At 41.9% G+C, this 19271-nt stretch overlaps 1 protein-coding gene across 13 annotated transcripts in view; it reads left to right on the top strand.

Annotated features, from left to right (window-relative positions):
- The first annotated feature begins 540 nt into the window (after window positions 1-540).
- The window catches only part of LOC136885272 (inter-alpha-trypsin inhibitor heavy chain H4), a 143361-nt gene continuing 124630 nt past the window's right edge, over window positions 541-19271 (top strand). For all 13 annotated transcript variants that reach the window (XM_067157763.2, XM_067157770.2, XM_067157769.2 and 10 more), the window contains exon 1: window positions 541-682. In XM_067157763.2, coding sequence (XP_067013864.2) covers window positions 548-682 — 135 coding nt within the window. In that variant the 5' untranslated portion in view covers window positions 541-547. The remainder of the gene's footprint in view (window positions 683-19271) is intronic.

Consider the following 19271-nt stretch of genomic DNA (forward strand, 5'->3'; position numbering starts at 1 on the left):
CCAACATTTATTGTCTTTATGTCCAGTAGTTTTGGCTCGGCGATGATGAATCAGTCAGTCAGTCAGTCAGTCAGTCAGTCAGTCAGTCAGTCAGTCAGTCAGGACATGTTATTTTAGATATATAGATCTATAGATTGTGGTGGTGGTGATAATTTTTATGAAGGAAAATAGCTGGTATCTACGCTGTCGTTCTAAATTTCAGTCTCTTATGTTTCTGGAATGTGACGGGAATTATTATATTGAGTGCTCTTTGGTGTTACTAGTGACTGGGTTACGAGAGTTTAGGATTTCCCTACCTTAAGTTGAAAAATGAGGAAACAGCAAGGAAATTCCAAGCTGTATTATCAAGGGGCTGGTGGCGAAACGAAACCATTTGGGGGACAACATGAGATCTGGATAGCTTATTAATTCCCGGTAAGAGCGGACTTGTAGTAGGTCCGGGAGGTTGTGAGAACTGCGTGGTGGGGAGGAGGAGGAAGACAAGGTGTTGTTATAAAGGTGCGCAGAGAAGCGGGCTGCTCACAACTCGTTCGTAGTCACCTGTGAGATGAAGACTCTTCTGTGGTTAACTTGTTTCGCGGTCCTCGCCAGAACTTCGATACAAGATCTGGTGGCTTCTACAGGACCTCCACCCCTTCCGAGCATCGATGACCAACCATCACCTTCACCATCCACGACGGAGGTAAGAATTTACATTCATTTTTAACCGATCACTGTCTAAGAATTCGCAAGCGATTTATATTTCTATAGCTTATATTACATTATTTCTAGACCTCAAAATATACGCGTGTGTCTTTGCATTTTGAGTTCAAATAGCGACGGCTTGGAAGATGACCGTCAAAAACTGCCATTGTTTAGTTTTCGTTATGAAGCACCCCCAAAAGGTGCATATTTTTATGAGGAAAATTGTCATGAGTTGAACTTGATAGGATTTGGAAACATTGCCATAAATCAAAATTAGGGTTGATTTAGAGGCAATGCATGAGCATGTTGAGAATTATACCTATATTTCACTCATTAGCCCGCCTAGAAATAGTCTTAAAGGAAGAAGATGAATATTGCCTGCCGTGTAGTGTAGGGGTGGTGTATCTGCTTATTACCCAGGTTCGATTTCCGGCCAGGTCAGAGATGTTTATCTGCATTTGAGGGCTGGTTCGAGGTCCACTCAGCCTACGTGATTACAGTTGAGGAGCTATCTGACGGTAAGATAGCGGGCCCTGTCTAGAAAGGCAAGAATAAAGGCCGAGAGGATTCGTCATGCCGACCTCACGACACCTCGTAATCTGCAGGCCTTCGGGCTGAGCAGCGGTCCCTTGGTAGGCCAAGGCCCTTCGGGGCTGTTGCGCTATGAGGTTTGATTTGGGTATTAGAATAATTAACGATGGCAGAAGTAAGGGAGACATAAAGTGCAGACTATCACAAGCAATGAAGGTCTTTCTTAAGAAAAGAAATTAGCTCACTTCGAACATTGATATAGGAATTAGAAAGGTTTTTTTGAACACTTTCGTCTGAAGCGTGGCATTGTATGGAAGCGAAACATGGACGATGGCTAGCTTAAAAAGGAAGAGAATAGAAGCTTTTGAAATGTGGTGTTACAGAAGAATACTGAAGGTGATATGGGTAGATCAAATCACAAATGGAGAAATACTGAATCAGTTTGGCTAAATTTGGCGAGAAGGAGAGAGAGAATGATAGGACACAACTTAAGACACCCAGGACTTGTTCAGTTAGTTTTTGAGGGAAGGGCAGGGCTAGACCAAGGTATGAGTATGATAAGCAGATTAGAGCAGAGCAGCAGTTACGTAGAAATGAAATGATTAGCACAGCATAGGGTGGCTTGGAGAGCTGCATCAACTGCCCGCCTGCTAGTCATCGTCAAGGCGTATAGTCTGTACGATCTGACACCTAGGTTAGCCAATTCGAGTTCTGTTGGTCGAAAATATTTTCACCATCAGAATGTTGGCCGGCGGAGTAGGGGAGTTGGTATTACACAATTTTCTAGCCACTATATCGCGTGCCAAAACCCACAGTACTCATATGGAGTGAGGGCTTATGACGCTGTTGATGGTGATTTGTCCGTCGGATGGGTACGTTAAGCTTTCAGCAGTCCCCTTGGTGCTATTCGACGGGAGTGGGCTCTGTGGCACCGGGTTTCATCCTCTCCCTTCCTACTATCCTTTCCTACTATTTTTCATTTCGTCTTGTTAACTCCTCTGATAAGGTTGACGTCCGGACGTCGTAAAAACTAACAAACCTAAATTTCACCCATTAGATTCCTTGACTCTTGAACGTTAAAACTTTGAGATACTACATCTAGATTTTCATACGTTATTTATTATTATATAATCCGTTTACCTTCCAGGGTTAGTTTTTCCCTCTGACTCATCGAGGGATCCCACCTCTACCGCCTCAAGGGCAGTGTCCTTGAGCGTGAAACGTTTGGTCGGGGATACAACTGGCGACGAGGACAAGTACCTCACCCAGGCGACTTCACCTGCTATGCTGAACAGGGGCCTTGTGTGAGATGGGAAGATCGGAAGGGATAGGCAAGGAAGAGGGAAGGAAGCGGCCGTGACCTTAAATTAGGCACCATTCCAGCATTTTTCTGGAGAAGTGGAAAACCACGGAAAGACAGTTCAGGGATTGATGAGGTGGGAATTGAACACCCCTCGACACAGTTGACCTCCGGAGGCTGAGTGGACCCCGTTCTAGTCTTCGTACCACTCTTTAAATTTCGTGGCAGAGCCGGGAATCGAACTCGTGCCTCCAAGAGTGGCAGCTAATCTCACTAACCAAAACACCACAGAGGTGGACGATTTTAATATGTACTTATTTAAAAATGCTCCTCCTGAAAATGAATGTTTTTAGAGTTGTGAAGGTGTTCTTCCAAAATAAGAAGAGAATGCCGGGTATAATTTCAATCCGTAAAGCTAGTAGATCTCCCAGGTTTTGGTGAAATATTTAAGAATAACAAATATTATTCGATTTAAGTCCGCCTCTGGGGTGTAGTTGTTAGTGTGATTAGCTGCCACCTCCGGAGGCCCGGGTTCGGGTTCGGATTCTCTCCCACAAAATTTGAAAAGTGGTACGAGGATCCATTCAGCGTTGGGAGGTCAAATGAGTAGAGGTGGGTTCGATTCCCACCTCAGCCATCTTCAAAGTTGTTTTCCGTGGTTTCGCACTTGTCCTCCAGGCAAATGCCGGGAGGTACCTAACTTAAGGCCACGGCCGCTTCCTTCCCTCGTCCTTGTCTATATTTCCCATCCCACCACATGGTCCCTGTTCAGCATAGAAGGTGAAGCCTCCTAGCCTAGGTACTTGTTTTATTTCCCAGTTTTCTCCCCCCGGCTCAAAATCTCACGCTCCAGGACACTGCCCTTGAGGCGGTAGAGGTGGGATCCCTCGCTGAGTCCGAGGGAAAAACCAACCCTGGATGGTAAACGGCCTAAGAAAGAAGAAAAGGAAAATGAAAAATCCACAGCCTGTTTGCAGTCATTTGACCGGGTCAGGAATGGAATGAATGAAGCCCCCATCTAGCGGCGAGGATAGGAATTGTAACGGCTGCCGAAACCTGTCGCACTCCACTGGGGCAATGATTAATGAATGATAGATGAAATTAAATGATACTGGAGAGTGTTCATGGAATGTAATATGACAGGGAAAACTGGAGTACCCGGAGAAAATACTGTCCTACCTCCGCTTTGTCCAACACAAATCTCACATCGAGTGACTGGGATTTGAACCACGGAGAAGAAAGGAGAAATATTTTCTTTAAATAAATTTTAGGAAAAGCGTAAAGGATATAGGCTACCAGCTTTCATATAATAGTAATGATTATTACTGTATGATTATTATTATTATTATTATTATTATTATTATTATTATTATTATTATTATTATTATTATTATTATTTTACCAGAAGGTGTAAATGTTGGATTTTTAGTCAGTAATAAGGTTAGAATGCAAACATATTGGAACAAGGCGCAAGTATCATCTGTCTAGCCGCTCCTCAGTTATGTAGGTTGAGTTGCATAAGCTTTAGGGGTTCTGATAGTTCAGACCGCTAATAATTATGCAAATCTCATAGCATAACTGTTGTGCGGACCAGAATACATTTGCGCCTTGTTCAAATACATTTCCTTTCTAACCTATTAGAGTCTACAATTCTTTTCGCTGGTAATTAAGAGGTCACTGGACTGTTGTTCGATGCATGAGTAGTATATCAATTCTGTGATATCATTAGCCTTTTGAGACTTTAAGTAATTGTCGTCAGTATTCTCAAATCGGGCTAAGTAGATCAGGCGGAAGAGAAATGGCCTTCTGAGGCCAACATGACAGGTTCGATCCTTGCTCAGTCCGGTGCTATTTTGAAGTGCTCAAAAACATCAGCCTCGTGTCCGTAGGTTTACAGGTACGTAAAAGAACTCCTGCGAGTCAAAATTCCGGCACCTCGGCGTCTCTGAGAACCATAACAATTGTGTCCGGCTCCTTGGCTGAATGGTCAGCGTAGTTCAGAGGATACTGCAGCACACATAACGTGTTTTTGCAAGAACAATTTTGCTACTGGCATTGATTCATAACAGTTCACTTGAGAAAGCAATCTTTCAGTGCTCGCATTCTTCCCTTGAATAGTGAAAAAATTACTCCTCCTTATATTTTTCAGTAGGTGCTATTAAAAAATAGCATACCAAGTTTCTTTTGGACATTTTTGAACTCTACTTTTTATCCGCACAACATTAATTCACGTGATACTATAAGGCTACGATCACTATACCATTGTAGTAAGGATGTAAAGGCCGACGACGCGGTGTAGGGGGAGCGTGTCTGCTGAAGGCATCGGGTTCAATTCCAGGTTCATTTCAGGGATTTTCACCTGCACCTCAGAGCTGGTTCAAGTTACAGTCCGCGTACATCATTACAATAGCCCCGGTCTAGAAAGCCAAGAATAACGGCCGAGAGGATTCCTCGTGCCGACCACCGTAATTTGCAGGCCTTCGGGCTGATGTATTAGTAAGGATGTAGAGGAGAGGGCACATAAGTGTCAGGTAAGACCCCAGCTAGAGTATGGTTCCAAGATTACTTGATACGAGAAATGGAAAAGATCCAAAGGAAAGCAGCAAGATTTGTTCTCAGTGATTTCCGACAAACGTGCAGTGCTACGAAAATGTTGCAAACGTTGAGCAGGAAAGACTTGGGAGTGAGGAGATGAGCTGTTCGACTAAGCGGTATGTTCTGAGCTGTCAGTGAAGATATGACTTGGAATGGCATTAATAGAAGAATAAGTTTGAGCGGAGCTTTTAAAAGTAGGAAAAGTCAAAATATGAAGATAAAGTCGGAATTCAAGAGGACAAATTGGGGTAAATATATATTCATAGGACGACGAGTAGGGGAGTGGTAAAGAAGCGGCCGAGGCCTTATTTAAGGTACTGCCCCAGCATTTGCCTGGTGTGAAAATGGGAAACCATGGAAAACCATCTTCAGGGCTGTCGACAGTGGCGTTCGAACCCAGAATCTCCCGAATTCAAGCTGGCAGCTATTTGCTCGATCGAAAAAATGCTGAGGGCAACTTGAAATTAATCAATCACCACTGGTCTGCATTCAGGGCAGTCGCCCAGGTGCCAGATTCCCTAGGAGTTGTTGACCGAATATTTTCTTAAATGATTTCAAATAAGCTAAAGATTTATCGAAAAACTCACGTGGCCAAATGTGTTCTCTTGAATTCCAAAATTGTTTTGTTAGGCGTATAATCTTTCCTACTCTTAAAAATACCATTCACCTCTCTAGCGACAGCTCGGAACATACCATTTAGTCAAGCAGCTCGTCTCCTTTCTCCCAAGTCTTCCCATCTCAGTGTCTGCAACATTCTCGTAACGCTACTCTTTTATCGGAAATCACCCAGAACAAATCGTCCTGCTTTCCTTTGGATTTTTTCCCGTTCTTGAATCAAGTAATCCTGGTGAGGGTCCCATACACTGGAAACATAATCTAGATGGGATCTTACCAGAGACTTATATGCCCTCTCCTTTACATCCTTACTACAACTTCCAAATACTCTCATAACTGTATGCAGAGATCTGCATCCTTTATTTACAATCCCTTGTATGTGATTCCCCTAGGTACTTATAGTGATCTCTACGAGGTACTTTCAACCCATCAGGACAGTAATTAAAACCAAGAGTTTGGGATTCTTATAACTGTTATCCTGAAACTGACGGATACATTCCAAAAACATTAAATGTTTAATATTTTAACCCAGAAAATAATAAAAATGTTGAACAATATTATAAATTTGATACGGACTCTCCCCCCCCCCCCCCCCCAGGATATACGCGAAACTGTGGGACACTATTACCTATGATTGAAACATGAAATAATGTTCGTTCGTGCAATGTAAGTTCAATTGCCCTCGAATATTACAAAATTGACGTTTAACAATTTTTTTACAATTGGCTTTACGTGTCGCACTGACACAGATAGGTCTTATGGTAACGGTGGGCTAGGAAAGGGCTACCAGTGGGAAAAGAAGTGACCGTTGCTTTAACTACGGTACAAGCCATACATTTGCCTTGTGTGAAAATGGGAACCGCGGAAAACCATCTTCAGGGCTGCTGACAGTGGGGTTCGAACCCACTATCTCCCGAAGGCAAGCTGATAGCAAAGTGATTCAAACCGCGTGGCTACTTGCTTGATTTAAACCATTTCTGATCCGTAGCGAAGCACGGGTCCTACAGCGGGTCTTCATTCGTGATTCGATCTACCCATCTCATCTTCAGCAATCTTCTGTAACACCACATTTCAAAATCTTCTATTCTCCTTCTTTCTGAGCTATTTATCCGCGATGTTTCACTTCCATACAATGCCACACTCCAGACGAAAATCTTAAAAAGCATTTTTCTAATTCCTGTATCAATATTCGAGGTGATCAAATTTCTTTCCTTAAGAATCGCCTTCCTTGCTTGTGCTAGTCCGCATTTTATGTCCTCCTTACTTCTGCCATCATTAGTTATTTTACTACCCAAGTAACAATATTCATCTACTGCCTCTAAGACTTAAGTTACTAATCTAATATTTCCTTCATCACCTGACTTCGTTAGACTGTGCTCCCTTAATTTTATTATTTTCATCTTCTACTTTGTTCAAACCATTCAGCAATTTCTCCACATCTTAAAAGAATATCATCGGCAAATTTCAGAGTTTTTATTACTTCTCCTTGAACTGTGATTCTTTTTCCAAATTCCCCTCCGATTTCCTTTACTGCCTGATCTATATCAAGATTGGAAATGAAAGAGGGACAAACTGCAGCCTTCCCCCACTCTTTTCTGCATTGCTGCTTCTTATTTTAAAGCCCTCGATTCTTATCACTGCTGACTGATATTTGTACAGATTGTAAAATGTCAAATTACCAATCGTTAAATATTGCATAAACTTATTTAGGAGATGTCCACTGCATTGTAGATCATTCAGGTCAACATTGTCCTTGATTCAAAGTCTTAGGAAATCAGAACCAGAGAAAGGTTTGGTAAGTTCCCAGAATGTGCCAGCCGTACCTTGCAGTACCATTCACGGGGACACACAATGGGAGTGTGTGTGTAAACAGGAGCCTTTCTAAGAATACGAACAAGTCAGTGTTCTCTATTTTCCTTGTCGGGATGTGAATCACTGATACGGATCACCCAACTAACAGGAAATTTGTCACACATTAGAATGTGGTTCAAATATCAATGCTTCCTGTTATGGCTGATAAAATACCTTCAGTGGCGCAAGAGCAGTTTGTAAGAGTGACGGGCAGAAAGACTTAAAATTTAGTCTTGTTTCTCGTAACTTCGAAAAATTCCTTCCAGGTTTTTTTTCTTTTCGAGTGTCTGAAAAGTTCACCTCTGTGGTGTAGTAGTTAGTGTGATTAGCTGCCACCCCCGGAGGGCCGGGTTCGATTCCCGACTCTGCCACGAAATTTTTGAAAAGTGGTACGAGGGCTGGAACGGGGTCCACTCAGCCTAGGGAGGTCAACTGAAGAGAGGGGGGGTTCGATTCCCTCCTCAGCCATCCTGGAAGTGGTTTTCCGTGGTTTCCCAGTTCTCCTCCAGGAAAATGCCGGGATGGTACCTAAATTAAGGCCACGACCACTTCCTTCACTCTTCCTTGTCTATCCCTTCCAATCTTCCCATTCCCCCCACAAGGCCCCTACTCAGCATAGCAGGTGAGGCCGCCTGGGCGATGTACTGGTCATCCTCCCCAGTTGTATCCCCCGACCCAGAGTCTGAAGTTCCAGGACACTGCCCTTAAGGAAGGGTAAACAGATGAAGGAGAAGAAGATTTTGAGTTTAACTATTAGCTGCATTTTGAGGTATAAATTTCCGTTACGTGAGAAATTTCTGCTTACCTCCATTTTAACACTTTTCTTTACGATTCATGCATATTTTAATATAGCAAGATAAAATCAAAGATCACATGCACAACGCGATAATCTTTGAAAGACCGGCCGATCCCTTCACCAGTATCAGCGAACAACAGACGTTCACACTACAAGACGTAGTGAGGCAGGAGGTAAAATAGAAATATTTGTGTCAGAACATTGTAGTTTTATCGTGTTTATATTACTTCTCACCATTGACAAGATATAGGAGTAACAAACAAAAGTAACAGAACAAACAAATCACACCCATCGCTCAATGTTTTGTTTCTTTCACTTGTCACATGTCCTTTTGATCTTTGAACAATACACTTTACATTATTTTACTCTGACACTATTTGTCTAGAAAACAGCCATTTCAGCTAAGGGAGAAGAAGAACATTGGCACAAAACACACTGTGTATGATCATTCGAATGTTACACTGAAACACTCTTGAGTTCCTTGACCTGTCGGTGGCGCACGTTTCAATATGGCATCTTTTAGAAGGCTGATGAATGAGTTCAGGCAGCACTGTTCGTTTTTCTGGACATAATAGAGATACCCCATGGCAAGCCAAGTTCGCGAAAATTTCAAGTGAGTACCGAAATCTGTGTACTGTTCTGTGAGCTTCATTAGAATGAGATGATCATGTCATCCGTCTTAGCACAGAACAAATCCATTTCCAGACAACTTCGACACTTCCACAGTTAGTAATGTTATGCCTTTGTGACTCACAAGTGACCAGGCATAGTATCATAACTGACACTGAGTTTAACATACGCCAAAGATGAACAAATTTTACTGTAAAATTGACTGATGAACTGCGGTCACGCCTTCCACACGATATAAATACTACGCAAATGACAAGCATTTTACTGTTGTTGGGGAAAACCTGAAAGTAGTAAAACCTTCCACCAACCGTGGGCTGTCCTGATAATGGTGTTCCGTGGTTTTCCATTCTCCTGCACGAAGGCGAATGCCGGGACAGTTCCTCGTAAAGGTCACGGCCGCCAAACCCTTCGCCTTCTCCGAGCATCCCCTTCACCGTAACAAATCTCCCGGCCTGAGAGACGGCGTCTTCGTCTAAGAGGCCCGCCTCCCCCTTCAGGGGAGGAATGAAAACAATTCAGTAGTAGTAGTAGTAGTAGTAGTAGTAGTAGTAGTAGTAGTAGTAGTAGTAGTAGTAGTAGTACTTCAATCTTCAATTGTTGATATCGCACGTGACCTCAAATACAGTAGAGACAATACGCGACACTTCCGGATTTAGCCTTGTTAAAGTGGGAGACAATTCGACGGTGGCGCTCCTAGAGACTTGACCTGAAAAGTCGCGCTAAATTCAAATATCATTGGAAATGCATATACGAAAATGGATAAATAAATTACATCTAGAAAGAAAGTGTTATTGAAATATTAACTTCGACGTTGCTAAAGCAATTCTGGATAAATGAATGAAGAATTATTTAAAAGGTATTATTTAAAGACTGAAATTAGACATATAAATAAGATGTGAAACGGACTATTGTGAAATGGGTTGATCTTTCATTTATGCATTACTTTTTTTGCTTTAGCATTCCTGCCTGAACTTTTACGGTTAGATTTGTCTTTTTTCTCATTTAAGAAACATTGTATCATCACATTAAGACACTTGTCAATAAAAATATCGGCACATTCCTTACACACATGATGCAATGAATTAACTTTTAAAAGCTGGACAATTTTCCTCTTAAGATGAAGCCTACTAACAGAAAGAAAATCTATAAAATCCCGGCTTTAATCTGAGAAGAAGGATAAAAGAAAGAAAAGTATGAAAATGTTGTCGATAGTGATGCTTTGAGGAATATTTACATAGAGTTAGAGTAAAAATGTGAGCCTCCGTGGCTCAGACGGCAGCGCGTCGGCCTCTCGCCGCTGGATACCGTGGTTCAAATCCCGGTCGTTCTATGTGAGATTTGTGCTGGACAAACAGGAGGCGGGACAGGTTTTTCTAGGGTACTCCGGTTTTCCCTGTCATCTTTCATTCAAGCAACACTCTCCATTCTCATTTCATAGCATCTATCAGTCATTAATAAATCACTTTAGGAGTGGCGACCCCATCGTACTAATAGCCTATATCTGCTTCATTCATTCCATCCCTGACCCGGACAATGACTGGAAAACAGGTGGTAGGTTTTCATTTTCAGAGTAAAAATGTAACATACCCTTGGCTGTATAGTCGAAGATTTTTAAAGTCGCTGGCCTGGAAATGATCTGAACAGATCTTATAATTCTTATATAAGCGTAACGTCCCTTCTTTCTTGTACACCTTATCAAAATCACTTCTGTGGCATTTCAAAACCCACAGATCTCACCTACAACAACACATCGGTATTGAAGGTTAACTGCTGCACTATACAATAAAATATGCGTATTATAAGCCAGTTAAAATATGGCTCGAGCAGGTCAAAAGATTATGAAGTACTATAAAAGTCTCTCTGTCACTAGAAGAATATATATGCAAACACAATATTACTTACATTTTCTTGTCACGAGGGTAGCAAAAGAAAGACCGCGCATTCTTCTCTACTTCATAGTTACTGCAGCCAAACACAGCACATACCTTTCCCCTCATGTTGAGAGGAGATATCAAGGAATGACACACGCTACTATTTAATTATGTCAACTCACTGAAAACGCATAAATAACACCAAAAACTTCACACACAAATACACGTGCTCTTATGACAGAATCAGTAGTTCTCAGGTCTACCCGCTAGAGAGAGCTCTAATAGCTGTCCCTCGATAGCTCGCTGAGTGTCGCGTATTGTCTCTACTGTATTTGTATAGACTTACTGGCAACCGAGTTGAAAAATATTACTTCCACCAAATAACAAAATACTTGAATACAATAGAGTTTTGGATTGAGGTAGATGATAGTGAAGAAAATTCCTATAAGTAATTTGTATCCTTGGCATTTCCTTTATTAAGATTACCATATTCAAAGCTGGTGTGAACGTTAATATTGTTAAAATCAAAATCATGAAAGGGACTGATGACAAAATCATTAGATGTAATTCTGCTTGTACGTTTTGGCCCCAGAAAAACCGATAGCTCCTGCCATTTATACAAAATCCTTAGCCTATAAGTGTGCTTAAAATAATTGGCACCAAAGCAGCATACTCATTTACGGGTGCTTCTAGTATTCCTACTGTACCTTTTGTTACCCCTAGAAATTATGTTGGAGGCAAATAGCATGATGAGGAGACCATATATGTTTCAATAATTAGGTGAGTTCATCTAGCCTTCCTTTAAAGCTATTACAGTCTGTAAATTTAGAGACTTTTAACTATATTTTTAATACAGTTTAGGTACTTTTTGTGTTCGAGAGTTGGCAAGACTGTTTCTATGTAATAACAAAAGTCGTAGGAAATCTAATATGAAATATTTGACGCCATGTACACTTCTTTTATGAGCAATGATAACGGGTCCATCGTTGACATGGAAAACTTCAATAACGTGGTACTTACACAACAGCTGAGAATCACGTGCATGTCAAACATTTGACTATCTCCTATCATATCTCCATGGAGACGATATTTGCCAATGCTACGGGTAATAATCCAGTTGGCCTTGTCTTTCTCGTCCATGGCATTCAAGGCATGAGCATTCCCAGTACAGTACGGTACCAGGAAACACCGCCAGGAAGTTCTTGCAATATTCCTCTGAATGCGCTTCTTCTCCGACATCTAATCAGAAGTAACATCAAAAGAAATCGCCGCTTTAGGCCGCACGCACATTGAGACTCAGCTGAGCGCAGGACAGGGAGGGCTGACAAAACTGCGAAGTGTATGTGAGCCAATACTGCCGCGAAGTGTCTCGCTGGTTTTCAGAAAGAAAGAACGAGGTTTTCTTCCGACTCTGTGATATTAGGGCATCTAATGTAAAGGGAGTCCTGCCTGTTGTCTTATTCTTCAAGTGTTCGTTCCTTCACGATTTTTCCTCTCATTTTGATAGTCATCTACGCAATTTTTCATGGCGATATGGGCTGATGACCACACCACCATCGCCAATTAACATGACTGAATAATATTTCCTTTTTAGTGATACTCGGCATTCATGTAGACTAAGCAATAAAAAACTAAATTCATGAATATGATGATGCTTGTTGGTTATAGGGGCCTAACATCTAGGTCATCGGCCCCTAATGGTATGAAATGTAATTCCAATTTAAAAGTCCAAAACTCATCCAATGACCAGAATTTAAAACGTGATGATGAAGAATGAATGGATGAATATGAATTTAAAATTATCAACGGATCCAGCTTACAATATTCAAAGATAAAAACAATTCCAAAATGAATCCATAACTAGAATTTTTAAAAAAGAGACCATGGACAATGATTATGAACTTATAACAATCAGTGGATTCGACCCACAATGGCCCACCTCCCCAGTAATTATCTTAAAACAATAGTATATACTGACCAAGGAGTTGCTTCCAAAGCACAATCCTGAATCTATGATGCTTCTTGTCTAAAGGGGTCCAAAATCCAGGTCAACGGCCCCTCATAATGGTACCTATAGCTAGAAAAGTAAGAACCTTGGTAGCAGCAGACCTACTAATCATGAGTGTTTCACACATTGTGGTACTACTCACAGGTAATATAATACGCACGGGTAACGCAGACCTACGGTGTTTCTCGCACAGGTGTACTAATCACGGGGACTCGTACTATCCCGTGGTGTTCCTCATATAGGCCTAGTGGGTACTAATCACAGACAACGCAGACACACAGTGTCGCTCATATAGTGGTACAGGCAACACCCAGCCCCGTGGTGTCTCTCATAATGGTACTAATCACAGGCAACGTAAGCCCGTGGTCTTCCGCATATAGCGGGTACTGTAAAACCCTTACTGATTCATCCTCTGTTGCCACTAATCACAAACCTATTGTGTACCGAACATAGTGGTACTACTCGCAAGTAAAGACGACCCATGGTGTTCCTCGCGTGATGGTACTGTATAATTACAAGTAGTCTCATGGTTCTAATTCAATCATCTCTTGGTCACCCCTTTTAGACGCCTCTTATGACAAGCAGTAGATACCGTGGGTGTATTATTCGTCTGCGTCCCCCCAGCCACAGGGGGTTGTGTGTTTGGTCCGGAGAGCTATTTTATTTCGCTCAAGTCTGCCTATCCGCCACCTGGGACGCGCCACGTGGGAGTATCACCTCTCCCCCTGCTACGACAGCATAGTAGGTTCGTGGTTCATGAATATCTCATAGTTAAAGCATATATACGAGGTTTTCATTCTCAGCTGTCAATACACCAGTATTAATAGAAATGTGTTACTCAATCATTGGCAATGCGAGAAAGTGTCATTACGTCTCTCTTCTTGTAAATCACTTGACAAGAATCTTGGAATGCTCTTTAACTGGTACATCTCGAAAGTAATGTTTCCTAGCTTCTCAGAGAGTTACGACATGGAAGTGAATAAATCCAAAACAAACGTCTGCTGAAAGCACTTGACTTGTTTGTTATCTGAAGATATTCAGAAACGTTTCCACGCGGCAAGTGTACGTAAATTATTATCAGGTCTGTTTTCCTTTGGTCACATCTGAAGGCGATAATGAGTGAGACGGATCGTCGCTGCCTGATGGCTTTGCTGGTTTCACTCTCGACCAGGAACTTTCCACGCTAGCGTCTACAACACTACAACTGCAGTCATGAAACAATCTTCAATCAGTCACTACTGATCTGCATTTAGGGCAGTCGTCCAGGTGGCAGATTCCCTATCTGTTGTTTTCCTAGCCTTTTCTTAAATAATTACAAAGATATTGGAAATTGATTGAACATCTCCCCTGGTAAGTTATTCCAATCCCTTACTCCCGTTCCTATAAACGAATATTTGCCCCAATTTGTCCTCTTGAATTCCAACTTTATCTTCATATTGTGATCTTTCCTACTTTTAAAGACACCACTCAAACTTATTCGTCTACTAATGTCATACCACGCCATCTCTCTACTGAAAGCTGGGAACTTAGTCGAACAGCTCGTCTCCTTCCTCCCAAGTCTTCCCAGCCCAAACTTGCAACATTTTTGTAACGCTACTCTTTTGTCGGAAATCACCCAGAACAAATCGAGCTGCTTTTCTTTGGACTTTTTCCAGTTCATGAATCAAGTAATCCTGGTGGGAACAAGCTGATCTTCACAAATGATCAGAGTCAAGACCACTGTATAAAATTACAGAAATTCATTCCTGGACAAATTCTTCTCTTTAATTACTGAGGTCTACTAGGAATCGCATATCAATTTTAATTCATCCTTCCTTGTAGTTTCCTCTTCTACTATTCCTTCATCATTGCACTATGCTTTATTCTTCTCTCCTCAGACTACTTTGGACCGGGTTTCCTCTTCATTTTCCTTGGATTCCTTCCATTCTTAAAACTTTCTTTTCTGAAATATTTCTATATTTCCTATTCTCCTATTCTGTTTTCGTTCTTTCTAAATCTTTCTTGACCTCTTGTGTTCAGCTCGTTGTTGACTTTTTCTCCCAAAGTTGTTTGAATATCTGTTTTGTCAGTCTGTTATCACCCATTCCATAGATATGTTAAAAAATAGTAATCTCGTTTTTCTTTTTGTTTCTGTTATAATTTCTATGTTCTGGTATATTTCCTTATTATTTCTTAATTTCTATTGTTCTGTTGTTTTCATGGTCCTAAGATTGTTATCATGGTCCTTCTTTCTACTAATTCGAGTTTATCTAAACCAGGGTTTTTCAATTTGTAAGGACTCGAGGGCCATTTTGGAAACCTTAGTCATGTTCGCGGGCCGCACTTTAATAGGCCAATTTTCGTAAAATTCTGCTAATTGTACAGAAGCACCATTGTTAAATAATATGCATAGTTCAATTGAAAGGAGGGTTTGATAATTCTGTGGCTTGGTTCTAAAAGGGCCAATGTCTTCTCTTTTTTTTTTATCGAAATTGAGATATTAACTGATACAAACGCGTTTTATCCTGGCTTGCAACATGTTGAAAGGGCCAATGTCTCTGATAAGTACTAAACGAACAGTAAACGTTTAATTAAATAAGTCCTTGCCAATAATGTTAGGTTACCAATAAAGATTAGAGACCTGGCAATTTTTTAAAAATACGATAGAAAAAATTAGCGTTTAATCAGGTGACTTCCACAAAGAAAGTATAATGTTATTTAAAGTTAGTTGTTGAAAAAAGTAGTTGGAAAACTATAAGCAAAACTTCAAATGCTCATAGCTTAAAAACACGTTCATTGACATTGGCCATTTTAGAACCAAGCCACACAATTTTAATTGCTTAAAAGAGTGAAATTTGGAGCCGGGCTGAGTGGCTGAGACGGTTGAGGCGCTGGCCGTCTGACCCCAACTTGGCAGGTTCGATTCTGGCTCAGTCCGGGGGTATTTGAAGGTGCTCAAATACGTCAGCCTCGTGTCGGTAGATTAACTGACACGTAAAAGAACTCCTGCGGGACAAAATTTAAGCACCTCGGCGTCTCCGAAAACCATCAAAAGTAGTCAGTGGAACGCAAAAACAACATTTATTACTTGAAATTTCGATTTTAAATGTTTTAAAATTAAATATAATCTATTGAGAAGAAGTGAATACTTGAAAAGAGGAACTAGTATTAAAGAAGATTAGTTTTGACTTGGGTCTATAAGGTGTATAAAAATGAATACGTTTTTGAACGAGCTATTAAATAAAAAATAAAAAAATGGCGTAAGTTATGGCTTTTAGTGCCGGGAGTGTCCGAGGACAAGTTCGGCTCGCCAGATGCAGGTCTTTTGATTTGACGCCCGTAAGTGACCCGCGCGTTGTGATGAAGATGAAATGATGATGAAGACAGCACATACACCCAGACCCCGTGCCAGCGAAATTAACCAATTAAGGTTAAAATTCCCGACCCTGTCGGGAATCGAACCCGCGACCCCTGTGACCAAACGCCAGCAACGCTAACCATTTAGCCATGGAGCCGGACGAACTATTAAATATTTTTGTGACTTTTCTTCACATTATTCCTTACAGTACTCTCGCGGGCCGAAAAAAATGGCTTCGCGGGCCATATGCGGCCGCCTTTTGGAAACCCCTGATCTAAACTATAACTCACCAGTGTATTGTAGCGCCTTTTTTTAAGATTCTTAGACAAGCATTTCTTGTTGTAAAAATTCTTAGGGATGCCATACGGTGCATATCGCTGTTCACGTTTTAGAAAAGGTCTATTTTGGTTCTTGTTCTTGTTGAGGTGTAAATATTCAAGTGTTACTTGTGTTTGATATGTTGATTATACCAAGTGAAATGAATCAGCCGGGTTCGATTCCCGGCTCTGCCACGAAATTTGAAAAGTGGTACGAGGGCTGGAACGGGGTCCACTCAGCCTCGGGAGGTCAACTGAGTAGAGGCGGGTTCGATTCCCACCTCAGCCATCCTCGAAGTGGTTTTCCGTGGTTTCCCACTTCACCTCCAGGCAAATGCCGGGATGGTACCTATCTTAAGGCCACGGCCGCTTCCTTCCCTCATCCTTGCCTATCCCTTCCAATCTTCCCATCCCCCTACTAGGCCCCTGTTCACTATAGCAGGTGAGGCCGCCTGGGCGAGGTACTGGTCATACTCCCCAGTTGTATCCCCCGACCAAGAGTCTGAAGCTCCAGGACACTGCCCTTGAGGCGGTAGAGGTGGGATCCCTCGCTCAGTCCGAGGGAAAAGCCGAACCTGGAGGGTAAACAGATGATGATGATGATGATGAAATGAATCAGGTTAGGTTTGAGGTGCTTAGTTTCAAAAGCCTTCCCTCTTCCTTGTCTATCCCTTCCAAACTTCCCATCCCCCCACAAGGGCCCTGTTCAGCATAGCAGGTGAGGTCGCCTGGGCAAGTTACTGGTCCTCCTTTCCAGTTGTATCCCCAGACCCAAAGTCTCACACTCCAGGACACTGGCATTCAGGTGGTGGAGGTGAGATCCCTCGCTGAGTCCGAGGGAAAAACCAAGCCAGTAGCGTAAACGGATTACAAAAGAAATGATAAAACTCGTATGAAAGTGTAAAACAATTTAAATAATATTCACCCTAGAAATAAAAAGACAGCTGACGGTTCCAGGAAAAATTAAACAGCTGGGAACTGGATAAATTAGAGACACATGACTGTCGAAAGTATCAATGCCTTCTGGATAAATTAAAGACAAGTGACTTTCGAACTTATCACTGCCTTCTGAATACTACTTTGAATTACTTCCCACCGGCATAACAGCGAGAAAAGACGAGCGCAAGAAACCGCAGCTTCGAAACCAAGGATTAGCAATGGTGCAACAGGTTATTGACAAAACCACGGTAAGAGTTTTACCACTGTTTCGTAACGCCTGATATTTATGGAGAATGGTGCACCCGGGCATAAGACCGGCGTGAAAGACCTAAAACATTGTGACCCATCTCTTGTTTGTGAATTCCACTGCTTCAAACTACATTTCTACCTTTCTAGCTTATACTAGCACTGGATAACATGCTCGGAGAGTGGATAAGGAAGTAAGAGAAGCACTACAGGTATTTCCCACCTTACTTCATCACACATATAAATAAACCTACGCTCATGCACATCAACAATAGAACGAACATGTGGAGGTTATGTTTATTTTAAATGGACGTTATTCCCCAAAAGCGATCATCAGTCAAGTTCGGTGGGTGCGTGATCAGAAATCAGATGAGATGAGATCTTCGTTAAAGCAGGTTCCCACACACTCACTCACATAACACCTTGTGAAGGCCAAACGTCTTGCTCTGACTCACAGAACATTCCAGTGCATTCGGTGTCTTGCCGTACAGAATGTCAAAGAGGTTCAAAACACAGCCAAGAAGCTGGTCTCGATACAGCGAGCCTCGTGTCCCTGATAGCCCTTCTTTTCTTAAGGATTCGGATAAAAGAGAGTCCATTTATTTTCGTTACGTGTTTCAATAATAATAATAATAATAATAATAATAATAATAATAATAATAATAATAATAATAATTAATAATAAATAATAATAATAATTTCTTAATCCGTTTACCCTCCAGTGTTGGGTTTTCCCTCGGGCTCAGCGAGAAATACCACCTCTACTGCCTCAAGGTCAGTGTCCTGGAGCCTGAGACATTGGGTCGGGGATACAATTAGAGAGGAGGACCAGTACCTTGCCCAGGCGGCCTCACCTGCTGTGCTAAAGAGGGTCCTTGTGGGGGGAGGGATGGTAAGATTGGAAGGGATAGACAAGGAAGAGGGAAAGAAGCGGCCATGGCCTTAAGTTAGGTTCCATCATTTGCCTGAAGGAGAAATGGGAAACCACTTAAAACCACTTCGAGGATGGCTGAGGTGGGAATCGAACCCCCTCTTTTCTCAGTTGACCTCCCGAGGCTGAATGGACCCCGTTCCACTCCTCGTACCACGTTTCAAATATCGTGGCAAAGCCGGGAATCGAACCCGGGCCTCAGAGGGTGGCAGCTATTCCCAGTAACCACTACACCATAGAGGCGGCCCGGTGCCTATTTACGTGCCTATTTTGGCTATTTGAATACCTATAAGCCTGCCTATTTTAATTGTTTTCCGTGTCTGTTAATACTACCCTAATAATAATAATAATAATAATAATAATAATAATAATAATCATTCTCTTCTTTAATTTTTAATCCGTTTCCTCTCCAGGGGTTTTTCCGCTCGAACTCAGTGAGGAATTACACATCTACTGCCTCAAGAGCAGTGTCCTGGAGCGTGAGACTTTGGGTCGGGGATACAACTCGGGAGAAGGACCAGTACCTCTCCCAGGTGACCTCACCTGCTCTGTTGGACAGGGGCCTTGTGGTGGGTGGTGGTGGTGGTGTGAGGGGGGGGGGGGAATATCGGAAGGGATAG

This window comes from Anabrus simplex, chromosome 14, assembly GCF_040414725.1.
Source record: "Anabrus simplex isolate iqAnaSimp1 chromosome 14, ASM4041472v1, whole genome shotgun sequence".
In the NCBI taxonomy this organism is placed as follows: domain Eukaryota; kingdom Metazoa; phylum Arthropoda; class Insecta; order Orthoptera; family Tettigoniidae; genus Anabrus; species Anabrus simplex.